The sequence below is a fragment of the Solea solea genome, chromosome 1 (genome assembly GCF_958295425.1).
Source record: "Solea solea chromosome 1, fSolSol10.1, whole genome shotgun sequence".
Classification (NCBI taxonomy): Eukaryota; Metazoa; Chordata; class Actinopteri; order Pleuronectiformes; family Soleidae; genus Solea; species Solea solea.
Window position 1 is genome coordinate 13,824,944 of NC_081134.1, and position 17,660 is coordinate 13,842,603.

At 41.5% G+C, this 17,660-nt stretch overlaps 1 protein-coding gene across 2 annotated transcripts; it reads left to right on the top strand.

The window, feature by feature from the left end:
- The first annotated feature begins 1,455 nt into the window (after window positions 1–1,455).
- Window positions 1,456–17,660, top strand: dspa (desmoplakin a). 2 transcript variants are annotated; one of them, XM_058634510.1, is made up of 24 exons: window positions 1,456–1,851; window positions 3,120–3,204; window positions 3,456–3,574; window positions 3,876–4,014; window positions 6,425–6,550; window positions 6,640–6,693; window positions 6,772–6,939; window positions 7,051–7,155; window positions 7,242–7,337; window positions 7,430–7,555; window positions 8,101–8,253; window positions 8,388–8,542; window positions 8,815–8,941; window positions 9,061–9,247; window positions 9,348–9,568; window positions 9,721–9,902; window positions 10,039–10,177; window positions 10,316–10,509; window positions 10,654–10,816; window positions 11,001–11,084; window positions 11,213–11,320; window positions 11,422–11,520; window positions 11,636–13,450; window positions 13,941–17,660. In XM_058634510.1, exons 1-24 carry the CDS (start codon window positions 1,604–1,606, stop codon window positions 17,163–17,165), a joined length of 8,118 nt encoding a protein of 2,705 aa, XP_058490493.1. In that variant the 5' UTR covers window positions 1,456–1,603; the 3' UTR covers window positions 17,166–17,660. The 2 variants fall into 2 exon arrangements, with proteins under 2 accessions (XP_058490493.1, XP_058490501.1); XM_058634518.1 differs by having other exon boundaries at window positions 11,636–12,133.

The following is a 17,660-nucleotide window of genomic DNA, read 5'->3' on the forward strand; positions in this document are numbered from 1 at the left end:
TTCAGTGAGTACCTTGTTAGTTGTTAGTGACAATATAATGGAATTTGAGAAACTATTCATACCTGTGTACTTGATTGTAACAGTATTTGTGTGCAGATTTGCACACTATCTTTGCCAAAATGTAGTAAAAAGTGCTCCATGTAGCATGAAATACTCTTCTGTATATGCAAAACACAATGACACTACAAAAAAAAGCTGGTTCCAACGAGACACAACTGTGTAATGGTTTTCAAACTGGGCTCCGTGGCAGCACAGTGCCAGAGGGGGTTTGTGAAATGCTTCCAGATTCGTTCCCCAGCTACTTTATTACATACACTGGATCATCTGCTTGCAAATATGTAATATGTGATCATAGTCATCTAAAACAGTGCATAGATTATTTTCTGATCAAGCTATTTCGAGTGAAACTAAAGCAAGGGAAATAAATACATGAGGGAGTCCCTCTATTTTAATTTCTTTTCTTTGTAGAGAAAAACATCTGCTATTGTGCACTAACCACACTAAGAGACTAAAAGAACAATGTAAGGTATAGTTTTTAGCTACATAAAGCATAATACAAATTATAATAGGACAGAATAAAATGCCTATTAGAGTAAATTAAAATAAAAAAATATCACTTAGGGATAAGAGAGAATATGGTTATGTTTAGTAGCTGTTATTAGCACATAATACAGCAACATTATTGTGAATTTCTCTGTGAGATGAATAAAGTATCTATCTATCTATCTATCTATCTAACAAAAGTATAACATCATAAAGTACTTAAAACAAATTTTAAGCTTTTATCCACTAAATAACGTGTTCAAACGCAGTAAATGTTAAGTATCAAAAGGTTTATTTATAACGAGATATCTACGTCTTAATAACCTAGATTAGTATAAAGTAGACATCTGCCCCATCTAACTGTAATTGTAATGTATTTTTTTTGTTATAGCCATTATTATTATAGTAGCCTTTTATTTTTTTTTTTTTTCAACAATATTTGACATGAGGACACTGGCAGGTCGACATAGAGAGACAAAATGACAAATTACAGGGTCTTAATGTATCATAAATCATCTGAAAGAAGACTCAGAATCAAAGTTAAATACACACTGCCACTCATTTTAAGTTTAAACCATATTTCTATTAAGTTGATATCCTTTCATTTACTCATTTGTTCATTTATGAACCAAAAAAACTTACAAATCTGGTCCTGGTCAAAGACAGGGTTACAGACAGGCAAATTACAGATGAGAGTATAAGTTACAGAGTCATGTCAAAGTCATTAAACATTAATCTAAAACAAGGCCGAGTCCTATCAAAGTTTATTTTCCACACAATTGGCTGGACATACAGACTTTTACACACACACACACACACACACAGCCCAGCGGTTGCAGGAATGTTTCGTAAACACAGCAAAGGTGTGGTTTCTGTCCGAACACTAAGCCTGGAGCTTCCGCCTATTCACAGCAGTCGCACCATTATCTGCGCAACAGGAGAGACTGGGAGGGGAAACTAACGCAGGGTCTGTCCGCTGTCTGGACAGCAGAGCTCAGCGGTACTTTGCTGCCACACAAACAACGACGACGACGACACAACAACAACAACTCAGCGAAACATGAGTCTCTCCGGCTCCACGTCGAGGCTGGCCACCATGGGCACCAGAAGCAACTCGCGACCGGATTTAATGGGGAGCAGTTATCGGAACGAGGTGTTCATGAGTGGGAACGGGTTCCAACCGGAATTCCAGACCGGAGACGGCGGCTACACCTACACCACCTTCTCCAAGAGCTCCATGCACGGTGGGGGGCACGGAGGTCAGAAGACCCACATTAGCATGGGCGGAGGTGCAGGTGGTGGAATCAGGTAAGAGCTTTATTAGTTGAACACCTGTTGCCATTAAACCAAACACGTAAATGTACAACAAAGTAGCCATTTAATATACATTCAAAAGCAATGGTGTTTTTTTTTCTCTTAATGCACTCACTTCAAATGTTTGAGTCCTATTCATTTGGCCTCGAAGAATTATGATTTTACATTCATTTGTCATTGAGTGTCATCACGCAGTTTCCGTGAAGTGTACTTGTGTTGCAAGGCTATTACACACGCGCGCGCACACACACACACACACACAGATAGAACTGTTCAAATCAGTCGACATCATTAATAAATATCAGATAATAAAAGTTGAAAGTTGAAGTCAGTAAATTCAATAAATAAATAAATACATTAATTAATTAATTTAAACTTTCATAAGGTAAAACATTAAAACATATTATAGCTGTCATACCTCAACGGGTGTCTTTTTTGTGCCAATGCAAAAAACATAAAAATATACAGTATATTGGCCTTTTGTTGTATTCCAGTTGAAGAAATTCATAGCACGGTGCATATTGTTATTGATTTACAGCTCAACACTGAGTGTGTGTCATAAAAAAACTTGTTTAATCAGTCCAAAGGCATACAGTGTGATGACCCATTTGCCAAAAAGTGCTATTTTGTAGTTCTTTTTCATAATAGAAGCACAGCAAGTATAGTCCATTTTTAATGTGGCGTTTCTCATCCGTTGCCCATTTTAAATCAAGGGGAAATGTGTGCGCCCACTCCTTGACCATCCTCCCACTGGCCGTGTCAGAACTTTATCAAACTATTTCTTTCACTACATTCTCAACTGTGTTTCAAAGGATTATTTATTTGGTCAGTATTTACGTGTATGTATGGGGGAGTTGTATGCTGCGTGCAAGGATGTCAATCATTCTGTGTTGTGACCTGAAAGTGACCAATGTCCATCTCCCACACAAAGACAGCTGATTTCTGCAATTCAGAGCCATGTCATGTTCATTTAATAGGGTCATCTGGGTCCATAACACTGTTTTTTTTTATTGTCGATTTGACATCAATAATTTATTAAACAACCATTTTTACTAACTGTCTTAACAGTATTTATTTTATGCTAACATAAAGCTCTTTATGCTTGCCTACATATGCACATACACATTTTATTATTATTATCTTTTATAAACAACAACATCTGTAGCTCAATCATTTTCCCTGCAATATTCTTCAAACAAATACAATAATCCCTGTGTGTTTATTTGTAAACGTAGCACTAATGTTTTATGTTTTCCTTTCAGTGTACAGGCCATTCAGCAGAGATCGATGTACTTGACAAGCCAGTGTCATGATTTACTGCAGAGAGCCAAGATGATGATCCAGGGTGTAAGTACAATTTTTTTTTAGGGGAAATAAAAATTAAAATAACGAAATTGGTTTGTTAAGCTATAGAGTGAAAGTGACTCAAATGAATGACGTTAAGGCAACAGACTGCATTGTTGTACACGTCTCTGTTTACATGTCAACACGATGATGCTGTGTCAGGATAAATAAAATGACACGATGAGGCCTGAAAAGCAGGTAATCTCTCTTTTCTATAATCTCTCTAAAGGTGTTATTTCTATGTGACCTTATAGGGGGCCCCAACTGCGGACGTAGAGAAGCTGTTGATGATGTCTGGGGAAACCTTGGAACAGCTCAAGATGTGTGGCCTAGAGATGCAGCAAATGCGTATACAGAATGATGTCTTCAAAAGGTGAGAGAAGATGCAGCGTAAACAAGTTAGATTGTGTTGAATTTAATTAATTATGACTGCGTTAAATGAAGGTATAAACGTGGTATTAAACAGAAACAGGGCGGTATGTTGTTGCCAGAATTTAACTTTTACACTCGAATCAAAACTCATACTGAGAGAGCAATACCGAGGAGAAAGGGAAAAACTACAGCACATGCTTCTTGCTCAGCCGCATTTACCCCCCTGACTTCTTTGAAGCCGAGAGATCAAGAGTGTCTGTGGATAATTCACAAAGGATTTCCTTTTTTGCACAACTCCACAGCGTCGACCAGTTTCAGAACATGCAGGTTACGCTCCAACAGCAGGTTGGCATGGTCAAAAGACGGAACAGGGGCAGTGTGGGCTCTCTGGACGGGGGCAGGGTCTTCAATGATGCGATGGGTTGGATTGCTCAGCAGAAGGTGAGTTCCTCACACTGACGAGGCATTTAAGGACACCCGCCAAAAGAAACATACAATATATCATATTTTGCTTTTTCGTGTTAATTATTGAAAATACTGAAATGAAAGTGAGTAGTAATACGACTGCTTATCAAAAACCAGAACTCAATTTACTTATAATCTATGCAGAGGTTTTATTAAACGATAATAGTAGATCGTTTTGTGCACCAGTGTTATTTTCTGATTCGTTTAACTCTACTCTTATATCTTGGTATAACTTTGATTCTGTGGCCAACAGTTACTTACCTGTCAGAGCAGTAGGAGTAATTGCATCTGCATGTTTGTGCCTGCAAGTATGGGTGCACTAGTATGCACTGTTTCTTTTTTTTTTTATTTTGTGAAGGGAGGCGTGTATGGGTGTGTGTGTGCGGGGGGGGGGTGCACTTATCCTATCACTTATTCTGACCTCCTGTAACTGAAACCATCTGGACGCTCAGCCAAAACTCGATCCGTGAGGGAAAGAGGCCAAGAGAGGTGCAGGCCGATTGAAACAAAGAAGATGACGGAGCTCTGCCATTGGACAAAGGGCGAGTGGGGGGGATGGCAGAAATGGAGGACAGAGGGAGGTTTGACGATGAAGAAAAGTACAAGTAAAGGAGTGTGAAATTTGAAACTCTTAGTCAGTTAGGCAGAGCAGTTCAGTCGATTGCTAACAAGCTTAAGGAATACGCCCTACGCCCACACTCAACCTCCCCAACCCTGCAAAAACACACCCTGAAACCCTGTCATTCTGTCACCACTTGCAGCCTCACCTCTCTGTATAATGCCATCCATGTTTCTCCGTCTGTCTCCTACACTTTCTGTTGTACTTTGAAAAAAAAAAAACTATCACAACTGCCGCTATTGTATTTGTTAACCTTTCAGTGTTAGACTTTAATGCACTTCTTAGTTTAGGCTTTCTTTACAGCCACCTTGTCTTGAGCTTCAGTTTAGGTTACCATGGAGGAAAAGGGAGTGGTGAAAGGACAAAAGCCTTAACAGTGCAGAGAGAGAAGAGAGGGAGGGAGGGAGGAAGGGAGTAAAGAGTTAAGAGCAGGGCACGCCTGAAGTTGATTTGCTGGCAGAGCTCTTATCAAAGCTGAGGCCTGCAGATCAAGAGAGAATTGTTGGAATAGTTTCCTGCCTAACAACAGACTTAGCTATCATATGCTGACACCTAGAGGGCAAAGGTGGAAAAAACACCAATTAAAGGAATAAGGGGCAGGGAGGACACTTCACCCTCATTAATAGATTAATGGAGAAAAATAGCAAAGAGCCCTATTATGATAATATTCTATTATAATTATATTATATTGCAGCTGTTCGACTGTACAACAAACACAGCTCTCAGTAGACCACACATAACCAGGCTCCTCATTCCTCCCTTCCAAGTGCAATATACTTATACATACTTATACATATTTATACTGTGTATATTCTGCAAACTGTCTATAGTGTATGGTCTACATTCTATTTTAACTCATTTTTAAGTGTTAATATCTGTTATATTGTAATTCATTAGTATTTATTATCTTTATCTTTACTGACTTTGCCAGGCAGGAGGCAGGAGGTCTAGAGGAAGACCAAAAAGAGAAGGTTTATGGATGTACTGAAAGAGGACATGAAGTTAGTTGGTGTGAGAGAGAGGGATACAAAGAACAGGGTTAGATGGAGGAGGTCGATTCGCTATGGCGACCCATGAAGGGAGCAGCCGAAAGGAAAAGAAGAAGAAGATCTTTACCGTCTTTGCTGCTGTAACAATGTAAATTTCCCCACTACGGGACAAATAAAGGACTATGTTATCTTATCAGTACTGCCACTGGGTTAATACTAAAGTTGGCACGATACAACATTTTTGTGTCCGATAACTACAGTGATATCAAAAACTTGAGTATCTATCAGTCCGATACAGTCATTTTAGACCTTTTAAACAATTGAAGCTGTTAACAACACATTTGTGCACAATTGTAAGCTCTTTCAAAAAGTTAATTCTCCAACTTACAAATATTCTTCTCCCATAACGAAGAAATAGAAAAAAACAGCCCATAACATGACGGCTAAAATGCTGCTGATGATTTTTTTTTATATTTTTATTTTTACAGTCTGTAAATGGATGGTATTGTTTTTTTCAAGGACCAAATGAATGCAAAAAAGGAAAAAATGATTTAGGGAAATAACTTAATAAGGTCAGAAAACATGATCTTTCATCAAGTTGATACTAAGAAAGTGAATAAGTGACATATTGTCTCACTTGGTCGAACTTTCTTAAAGGAACATTCCTTGAAATGTATTATTTCTCTGTATTTCAGGGTAGATTTTGCCGTAGTACTTGTGTGTAGAATTTATTTGACTTCAAAGGGTAGTTCAAAGACTGTCATTCTGCATCTTGTAGCGTATGATTGAGACAGCGTCATGGGGAGATGACTCGGCCACCATTGAGAAGCAAATCCTAAGCCACAACAAAACTCACAGTTCCATTCAAAGGAGCCATGAAGTAGACCGTGCCAGAGAAGAACTGGTAAGTGGTCATTCCCTTTCTTGTTTGTATGGACAATGGTCATCTATGTGTAGGATTTTTAATTATTGTATTTAAAATATGTCTTTTAGAGGGGTGACAAGTACAACCTCTCCATCCTGGAACAAGAATGGGAAAGCTTGCAGGTACAATCTTCTACAAAAAAGTGCATTGGTTTGTTAAAAATGATGTCACGGTAACATTTTTCCTCGCGTCTCTTTCAGAAAATGTCCCACAGCCGCTTCTCTCAGCTGCGTGAGCTTCAGAACATCATCGAGGAGATCTCTCGAGCCATCATGTGGGTGAATGAGCGAGAGGAGGAGGAGCTCGTGTTTGACTGGGGAGACAAAAACATCGACAACTACATCCCCAAGAAGCAGGAGAGCTACTCGGTAAGCACCGACTAAATCCACTTTACTACATTATCATTAAAGGATCGGTTGCATACTGTATGTCGCCTTATTGTGGTTCTTTGTGATCCTTACTTTCTGTTACTCTGACAGAGGATGATGAGTGACCTTGAGGAGAAGGAGAAGGAGCTAAACAAGCTGAAGGTGAAAGCCGATGGACTTCTGAACAACAACCATCCTGCCGGAGATAAAATTGAAGTGAGTTGTCTTTTTAAATTTACTTTCAAATAGTAAATTACTCAGTTTTCTTTGTTTTTTTTACTCATGACGATGTGTTCCTTTAGGCCTACATGGATACCCTGCAGACTCAGTGGAGCTGGCTTCTTCAGATCACCAAGTGTATCCAAGTTCATTTGAAGGAGAATGCCGCTTACAGCCAAGTAAGTTTGCAGCCCGTCTCTTTTTGCTCACGAGTCTGGTTTCTATGTATTTCTATGAGCCCTAATCAAAGCTTTTTGCTGCCTACTTCAAGTTTTTCAAGGAGGCCAACGACACCTACGCAAAACTGCAGAAGCAGCACGAGACCATCCGTACCAAGTTCCCCTGTGATAAGAACACCCCACTGGAAAACCTCACTGATCTCCTGAAAAACCTGGAGGTAAAAATATACCCTCCTAAGTCCAGGGAAATACGTAATTATATGTAGTAGTGATGACCTGATGAACCAGACGGTTTGTTACACAGAATCCTCTGCAAAAAAAACTAACATAGTAACCACAGATATTTTGTAAGTGATTGGTTGAACCAACTGTCAAGCTAAACAACGTTTCCATTGAGAGAAACCATCAGTGCATTCACTAACCTCTTGAGAAGCCGCCGTCATTTTGTCAATGAGTTATCTCACTGTCGTCTCAGACACACACATAGCTGTCGGCTATTGCTCCCTCGGAGAATGCTGATCAGATTTCACATGTGCAAATAGCTCTAAGCATGACAAGATGGTTTCTCACTCGCAAGAAAACCTGCTGCAGGACAAAACCAGGAAACACTGTCAGAAAATGTAATCTGTTGTTTGACCTGGGTGTAAATATGCATGCCTGTTCATCAGGTTAGTCCAGTTTTATAATGCTTCTCAATCGAGCTGCAGCGTGCGGGACTTTCTCAGTGACCCAGTTAACAACACATACTCTTGCGTGTTCACAGAGAGAGAGAGAGAGAATCATTGAAAACAAGAGGCAGGTCCAGAGTCTGGTCAGCAAGTCCAAGACGATTGTCCGCCTGAAACCTCGCAACCCTGAGGAGAAGAGCAGCAGCCCCATCATCATCCAGGCTTTATGTGATTTCAAACAGGACCAGGTGGGATGCACATACAGTACTACCCACATTCACACAAATTCAATTGCATATTTATATACACCCACACACTAGATCCAGACAGTGACACACAACAACCGCAGCTCAGTGTGTTAATGTCCTGTTTCCCGCTACAGATTGGGATTTTTAAAGGAAACGAAGGCATCCTGAAGGACAACTCCCAGCGCAGCAAGTGGCTTGTGACTGGACCCGGAGGCCTGGACATGTTAATTCCGTCTGTGTGTCTGCTCATACCTCCACCAAACCCACTCAGCATCGGACTTGCCAACAAGTAAGAGATAAATAAATGAACTGAATGAATGATAAATGTGAGGAATTATCATTTGCAGGAAACTACAAAAAATCAGCCTCAATTTTGCCACTATGATCTAGGGTTTGTCGAGATTATCCAGTTGATACTGGGAGTCACTGTCTTTAGGTATCACTGTACATACTGTGTTATTTATAACACATATAGATCAATGGTTCCATATTTTGTAGTTCAGGTTGTGGATTTGTTTTGTAATTTGCTTTACGGTGACGTCATGGCTTGTTCTTCCCTAGGAATGAGCAGTATTATGAAGCCATCATGGGCATCTGGAATCAGCTCTACATCAATATCAAGAGTCTTATTTCATGGCAGTATTGCCTCAAAGACATCAATTACATCAACTCTCTCACCGTCAGCGTGGTAAGCTATCAGGAAAACTTTCTTAAAGGATTTATTGTTTTTGTAGCATATAAATGTAAATTGGACCCAGTTTAATTTGTATGTCGTTCGCTCACTTTCCATCTCCACCAACTTGACAGCTGTCCAAGATGCATCCTGATGAGTACCGCAATATCATCAAAAGACTGGAGACTCACTATCAAGAGTTCCTGCGGACCAGCCAAACGTCAGAATTGTTTGGGGATGACGATAAGAAAAACATCCAGGGCCACTTCGATAACGCCTACAACCACTACGATACACTTGTTATCCAGCTGCGTTCTAACAGTGAGTGTAAAATGTCTCTCACCAATCCCTCACTTGGTAGTTCTATAAACCTGTAAGTGCATTTTATCCACTTCAAATTGACGTATGCACTGTTTTCCAGCAAACACTATAGTGGAGGAAAACATAGTGGATACGAAGGTTGTACCCGAAAAAACCACTCCACCACCCAAGGTCCCCAAAATGAGCCTGGTCCTGCTTAGTAGTCTGCAAGAAATTCGACGTAGGTTGGAGCTGGCCGAATCCGGTCTCACCAGTCATCTCCATATTCCCCTGGGTGAAAACAGTGTGCATGAGTGCTCAGTGCACATCCAGAATCTGCAAGTATGTAATCACATCCCTTCACTTTTTTTATCTAATTAAAAAGTTAAATTGAATAAATTGAACGGAAAAGTATTATTGTAAGAACACAAAATCACCGCATGCATGAACAAGCAAACTTGCAAACTCATTTCAAATCACTTCTTGATTTCCAGATGGTGCACCAGGATTTGGACTCAATTCATGACGAGTACCTGCGTATCAGGGAAAGGATCACTAAGCAGCTGGAAGGGCTATCTGCTGATTCTGAGCAAGCCAAGTTCCTCCGGTCTGAACAAGAAATCATCAACCAGAAAATAGGAATGTTGCAGGGTCTTTACTCAGCCTACCTTCATAGGTACAGTTCTTTTACTCTGATTTCACCAGGTTTTTGTTTATTCCATCCATGTTTGAGTTAATATTTCACAGAATAATGAACTGGGTCCTGAAGCTGCAGCTGCATTTTTCTTGAATGACAATGTGCCTCACAACAGGCTGAATGCTCTAAAGGCCTTGCTCCAGAGCCTTCTCCAGGCTGAGGATATCATTCAAGTCCATGAAGCTCGGCTTGTAGAGAAGGAGACCACCTCCCTGGACCTTCGAGAGGTGGAAAACTATCGCAGCACACTCAAGGTTTGACACCAGTTAATGTCTTTGATTTAGACTTAATGTAGAACAACAATATTCGTAATGAATTAGCTGTCCCTCCTAATTAAATTCACTTTTAATGTGTAATTAAAAATATTTATTTCCTCTAATGCTCTTTTGAAGCAAATGAAAAGTGATCTGGAGCAAAAAAGGGACCTGCTTACGTCTATGGAGTCAAACCTGGGTAAAGCAGTGCACTGGAATGATCAAATCTCTGGATCCTTCTACAAATGTGACGTGGAATTGTCCAAGTACTCTGACCTGGTTGGTCAGATGTCTGACCGCTGGCGCCGCATCCAAGGCCAGATTGATAACAGGTATAGTAGAATAGTGTGTGCATGCACACATTTCTTCAGCACCCCCAAATACTTTCTTTCCCCATGTCCTATGTTTGTCAAAGTTGGCAAAAACATGAAAACTTTCCTTTTGTTTCCTACTTCCCCCCCCACTTCCCTCCTCAGAATGTGGGACCTGGAGAAGCACGAGAATCAGCTGAAACATTATCAGCAGGACCGCACTTCCCTGGAGCAGTGGATAGACAATGCCAGGAAGCGTCAGGACACGCTTCAGACGGTTAAGCTCAGTGACATGCAGATCCTAATGGACCACATCAATCAACAGAAGGCACGCCTCTTCCTTATTTACACCGTTTTGACTAGAATAGAGATGCTTACAGCAGTGAGCACTGTTGTTGTCGTGTATACATTATACAGGGGCACACGTGGAATGTGTTTCAAAAGTGTCAGCTGGATGTCTACATGAAGAACCATTAATCAGTGAATTTAATGCCCCTTTTTTTGTCCCACAGGCACTTCACACTGAAATTAAAGGAAAGAAGGACAAAGTAGAAGATGTTAATAAAAATGCAGACACCTGTGCTACGTCTATTAAGGTGAGTAGTTGATTTGCATGCAGTTATATTTCAGCTTCAAATATTTTGCACATACACTGCCAAGCTGATACTTCATTATTAATAGTACAAACGGGTGAAGTCTAACGTTTTTTGAATTTGAATTTCAGGACTATGAGATTCAGCTGGCTTCCTACAGCTCAGGCCTGGAAACTCTGCGTAATATTCCCATCAAGAGGACAATGATACAGTCCCCTGCCTCTGTCGTGAGACAAGAGGTAAGAGACTCTATGTTTTACACATTTAGTCTTCTTACTTGTACTACATCAATTTTATGTGTACTTTTAAAAATCGCTTATCAACTTTTATTCATCCACAGGCTGCTGACCTCCAATCCCACTACATAGAGCTACTTACCCGCTCTAGTGACTACTACAAATTCTTAGGAGAATTGCGGAAGAACATGGAAGACATAAAGGTAAGTATGTGATGTGTTTGATTGTTGTGCAAACAAAGGCAGAAGTTCAATGAAGTGTTTGTTCTACGATATGAAACTTGTTGAAACTTGGTATTTTTTCTGTTGCTGTCCGTAGTTGAGAAACACCAGGATTGAGATGCTGGAGGAGGAACTGAGGCGTCTGAAGGGCGACTGTCAGGATTCTAATCAGAAAAACAAGTCTCTGGAAGATGATTTAGCTCGCTACAAGCTGGAGCTTGAACGGTCAAAAGAAGAGCACTTTCGTATATTGGAAGAGAAGAGAATAATATCAGTGAGTGCTAGTTCTACCAAAGAAAGCCTGGACGGTTCACACAGCCAGCTCCAAGATCTAAAGGACCAGCTGACCCGTATTAAATACCAACTGGATGAGGAAAAGAGCAAAAAGAGGCTGGCAGAGGAGCGCTACACCAGCCAGCAAGAGGAGTTTGAGGCGGCTGTCCGCCGCAGACAGAAGGAACTGGAGGAGCTCAACTGGACCAAGATTGACTTAGAAAAAAGCGTGAAGGACAAGGAACGTGAACTAGAGAGGATGAAGATGCTGCTAGATGAGGAGGCAGCACGTCGACGAAATGCTGAATCAGAAAGTTCAAAGGTAAGAACACAGTGCACCCAAGAAATTAAACAACTTAAGCAGACATATGAGACAGAAATCCACGTTACCAAGACCACGATCCAGAAAGCCTCGCAGCAGAAAGAAGAAAATGCAGCAGAGCTAAGACTGCAAATTGACAGACTCACAATTGACAAGAGAGATTTAGAGGAGGAGCTGAGGAGACTGAGACTGTCCATTGCTCACACAGAAGATCAAAAAGGCAGAGCAGAGCAGGAGGCAAGCCAGCAGAGGGCCTCCGTGACAAAAGAGACAAGGATCCGCAGTGAGCTGGAGGTGCAGCTGAGAACCCTTGTGCAACAGAGAGAAGACGATGAGCTCAAAATAAAAGAAGTCACCAAAAGCAATCAGGAAAAGTCCAGGCAGATCAGTGTGCTGACCTTTAACCTGGATGAGGAGGGGAAGAAGAGGAGGACACTGGAATTAGAAATCAATCACCTGAAACAGGTTGAGGCAGATTTGAAGGCAAAGAATGCTTCTTATCTGGAGGCAATTAACAAGCTTAAAATGTCCGAGCAAGAGATCCGCATCACCCGAGTGGAGCTGGAGAAGCAAACCAGTGAGAAAACAAAAGCTGAGCAGAGTACTGCCAGACTGCAGAGCCGTATCAGAGAACTCCAGTCCTCTCTGGATGGGATGGAGGCTGAGTTAGAGAAGCAGAAGAAAGCAACTCAGGAGGAGTTCACACGTAGAAAGAGAATGGAAGCTGAGTTGGAAAGGATAACCCATACCTGCAGAGAGCACACCACCACAATTAACACACTGAAATCAGTGCAGCTGGAGGTTTCCAACAGTAAAGGAAAGTACGAAAAGGACCTGAGAGCGCTCCAGGAGGCTCTGGACAAGAGTCTGAGGGAACATAGGGTCACTAAGGAGGAACTGGCAACTGTAACAGTTGAACTGAAGACACTGAAACAGAAGCTCATGCAGGAACAGGCGAAAATTCACGAGCTTAACCTACGAAATGAAAGCCTTTATAAGACCATTGAGGAGAAGAGTCGCCAGCTTAACGAATACACGTCAGAGATTGAAAAGCTAAAGACTCTGACACAGAACCTGACAAAGGAGAGGCTGAGGTTGGAAGAGGAGCTGAGGACAGTGAAACAAGAGAGAGACGAGCTGAAGTTTTCCAAAGACACCATTGATGGAGAGAGTGCCACACAGATCTCAGCCTTGCATGTCCAACTTCAGAGTAGCACCAAGAGGACAGCGGAGCTCCAGGCTCTCATCAATGACCTGACCAAGGAGAGAGAAAAGCTTAAATTGGAAATAGAAAAAATCCAAAAGCAATCTATTGAGGTATTTTTGATTGCACTGAAGGATCATCTCTTTATAATTCACAATTCATCTAATCATTTTTCCTCATTTGCATTAATGGTTGTAGGCTTTTGCGGCTGATATTAAATTAATCCTGCTTTACTAGTGACCTGAAATTCACTTACTTGCAAACACACTTTTGCTTGAATATGCATGTTCACCCTTTTACTTCGTAATAATGTAATAATAATATTAATAAGTAATAGTAGCATGATATTAATACTAAGAAGAAGAATCGCAATGAAATGCTGCATACTAACACATGTTTAAAATGTATGCACACATCTGTGCATATGTATAAGACAGCAGAGAGAGAAAGTAATTACAGTTTATGTTATACAGTACTACATGCTGCTAATAACTTTCATGACTAATGTGGATGTATTAATTCATGAATTGTTCTTGTGGCTTTTTGCTTCTGGAAAAACATTTTGCATTGACATAACATTGTCTTTTTTTTATCTCTTCATAGACATCCATCAGTGTGCACGAATCCCAAAGCAAATATAGTGAACTTCTGCTGGAAAAGGACAGTTTGCTATCTAGACTTAAACTGCTGGAGCAGGACAAGAATCGTCACCAGCGCACAGAAGATGAGCTCAAACGCATCAAGCTCACACTTGAAACAGAGGTCCGTAACAAACAGCGGCTGCTGGATGAAAAGAATTCCCTCCTCAAGGATTTCAACTCTATGAAGAGCCAATATGAGCTGAGAGAAAGCCTGATAAAACAATGTGAATCAGAAAGAGAAAAGAGTAATCGTGAGAGACTCTCCCTCAAGAGTGAGATTGAGAGGCTCATGAGGGAGCTGAAGACCATTGAGGAGCGGTACAAGAGCCGACTGCTGATCTCTGAAAAGGAGGCATCAGAACTGGCTCTCAAGAGAGATGCACTGCTGAGGGAGATACAGAGACTGCAACAGAGGCCTAGCACTCTGAACAGACAGACACAGACAGATGAGAAGGTCCCGACAATTGATCCATCCAAGTTGGTTTTCGATGCTGTGCGAAGAAAAGTCACAGCCCACCAGCTTTGCGACTGTGGCGTTATCAGTAAAGCCACTCTGGAACAGCTCCTAAAGGGACAAAAGTCAGTGGATGAGGTAGCTGTAGACATCCAGCTAAATTTAAAGGGTACTGGCATTATTGCTGGCATGATAACAGGTGCTCAAGGGAAAATGCCATTCACTGAAGCCAAAAACAAGAAACTCCTCAGCCCAGAGAGTGCCCTCTTGCTTCTGGAGGCTCAAGCAGCAACAGGCTACATAGTGGATCCCGCATTTAATGAAAAGATGCCTGTCGATACTGCCTGTTCCAGAGGAATTGTGGATTCAGAAGACAGAGATGTCCTAGTGACAGCTGAAGCAGCAAGCACAGGCTTTAAAGACCCATACTCTGGGAAAGTGTTGTCTGTAGGTCAGGCTTGCAAACAAGGTCACATTAATAAAGACACGGCCATCCGCTTGCTTCAGGCACAAGATTCTGTTGGAGGCATATTGGATCCTGTTCTGAGTGTGTTCCTTCCAAAAGATCTGGCCTTGGATCGCAATCTTATTGATGAGGAGCTCTACAGGGCTTTGAACAAGAAACCCACCTGCTACCTTGATCCTGCAACAGGAGAGAAGATAAGTTATAATGACCTTAGGAAGAAATGTACAGTGGAACCTGTTAATGGCTTGCTTTTGCTCCGTGGTCCAGAAAAGCCCATGACAGTAAAGGGTCTCCGTGGTGAAGTCTCTATTACAGACCTTGTAAATGCTGAACTTCTTGATAAAACAGACATTGACAAGCTCAACCAGGGCAAGCTCACCAGCAAAGACATTGAAGACAAGCTGAAGACATATCTGTATGGCTCTACCTGTATTGCAGGTATTTATGATGAGGCCAAGGACCGAATCATGCCTTTTTATCAAGCAATGAAGGAAGGTCTAATGATGAGAGGAACCACTCTGGAGCTTCTTGAGGCACAAGCTGCTTCTGGTTTCATTGTTGATCCAGTCAACAATGTTTTCTTGACGGTGGAGGAAGCCTCAAAGAGAGCCCTGATAGGGAAAGAGTTCAAGAATAAGCTGTTGTCTGCAGAGAAGGCAGTAACTGGATACAAAGACCCAGCCACAGGAAAGATCATCTCCCTCTTCCAGGCTATTGAGAAAGATCTAATTGAGAAAGGTCATGGAATCCGTCTGCTTGAGGCACAAATTGCCAGTGGTGGGATTATTGACCCCAAAGAGAGCCATCGCATTGATGTTGATGTTGCTTACAAAAGGGGGTATTTTGATGAGGAGATGAATGAGATCCTAACTTATGAGGGAGATGACACAAAAGGGTTTTTTGATCCTAATACAAAGGAAAACCTGACATATCTCCAGCTGAAGGACAGGTGCATCACAGATTCCAAAACAGGCCTGATACTCCTTCCACTCAAAGACAAGAACAAGGTCCAGAAGTCACAGGAAAGTCGTACCAATGTCCTCCGTAAAAGGCGGGTTGTAATCGTTGACCCAGACACTGGGCTGGAGATGTCAGTGAGAGAGGCCTATCACCGAGAGCTGATTGATTATGACACTTTCCTGGACTTGTCAGAACAGGAATGTGAGTGGGAGGAAATAACTATCAAAGGGTCAGATGGCTCTGCACGTTTGGTGATAGTGGATCGGAAAACAGGAACTCAGTATGACATCCAAGACTGTCTTGCGCGTGGAACCATTGAACAGAAGAGTTTGGATCAATATCGTGCTGGAACACTAACCTTGACCCAATTTGCTGACCAAATTATCAGCAAAAATAGCAGCTCTGAGTTGACAATCTCAGCCAGCAGTGTTGATGACATGGTCACCTGCAGCAGTCCCACGCAGGCCGCACCATCCTCTCCTACTGTCCGTAAACGCCTCAACAGTATTTCTATCACTGTCTCACCCCCTGAGATGTTCGATGACCATAGCCCTGTGGCAGCCATATTTGATACAGAGACACTGGAGAAGATCACTATTCCTGAAGGCCACCGAAGAGGTATTGTTGACACCATTACAGCACAAAGGTTGCTTGAGGCACAGGCATGCACAGGTGGTATTATCAACCCTGCCACTGGTGAGAGATTGTCGTTGCAGGACGCGGTCCGCCAAAGCATCATTGATGAAAGCATGGCTACTAAGCTGAAACCTGCTCAGAAAGCATATGTTGGTTTTGAGGATGTGAAGACTAAAAGAAAAATGTCTGCAGCAGAAGCAGTAAAGGAGACATGGCTGCCTTATGAGGCAGGTCAGAGATTTATAGAGTTTCAGTATCTGACAGGAGGTCTGATTGAGCCTGGCAGTGGACGTCGCATTACCATTGAAGAGGCTATCCGCAAAGGGTGGCTTGATGGTCAAGGGGCACAGAAGCTTCAGGAGTCACGCAATCACCAGAAAAATCTGACCTGTCCCAAGACAAAACTTAAGATCTCCTACAAGCAAGCGATGGATGGCTGCATGGTGGAGGAAAGCAATGGTATGAAGATGCTGCAGGCCTCTTCAATATCCAGTAAAGGCATCAGCAGCCCTTACAATGTCTCCAACCCAGGATCTCGCCCTGGTTCCAGACCTGGTTCCCATGCTGGCTCCAGAAGTGGATCTCGTAGAGGGAGTGTAGATTATTCCTCTACGTATAGCTACAGCTTCTCTTCCAACAGTGCCACCTACAGCAACAACTCTGTCTCTTAATGCATAGCACAAAAAAGGAGTACAATTAGACTTGTTTTTTTTTCTTCTGCTACATTCTCTTTTTGATAGATTTAAGGATATTTCTTTTAAAAACTGAATCAGATTCATATTAAATGTATTGGTAGTAGATTTTGGTGCATTGGTGTTTGAATATAATGCTGAATTCACGCTCTTGTTCTGTTGCATACATGTAGAATGAACATATCCATTCTCACAACTCGTTTTAACATGGCTTTTTAATAGAATGTAACCACGTATTATTTCAAAAAATGCTTATTTTCATAACATCAGCTTGCCCTCAAATTAGTCTTTTTGTATTATTCTTTGTGTATGTCAGCTTATCTCATGTATTGTTGATTTTTTTTTTAAACATTTTACTAATTACAAATGTGGAGATTTTGCTAATAGATAACTGACTAGATGGTGTATTGATCAACTATTCTTGCCACTAAAATGTTATTCAAGCGATTAATAAATAAAAGTTGTCACAACACA

Bases quoted from the DNA above. Each gene is read 5' to 3' on its own strand.
- dspa (XM_058634510.1), top strand. From the start codon at position 1,604: ATGAGTCTCTCCGGCTCCACGTCGAGGCTGGCCACCATGGGCACCAGA. The intron at 3,205-3,455 runs GTAAGTACAATT...GTGACCTTATAG, and splicing joins CCAAGATGATGATCCAGGGT to GGGGCCCCAACTGCGGACGT. The intron at 10,178-10,315 runs GTTTGACACCAG...GCTCTTTTGAAG, and splicing joins ACTATCGCAGCACACTCAAG to CAAATGAAAAGTGATCTGGA.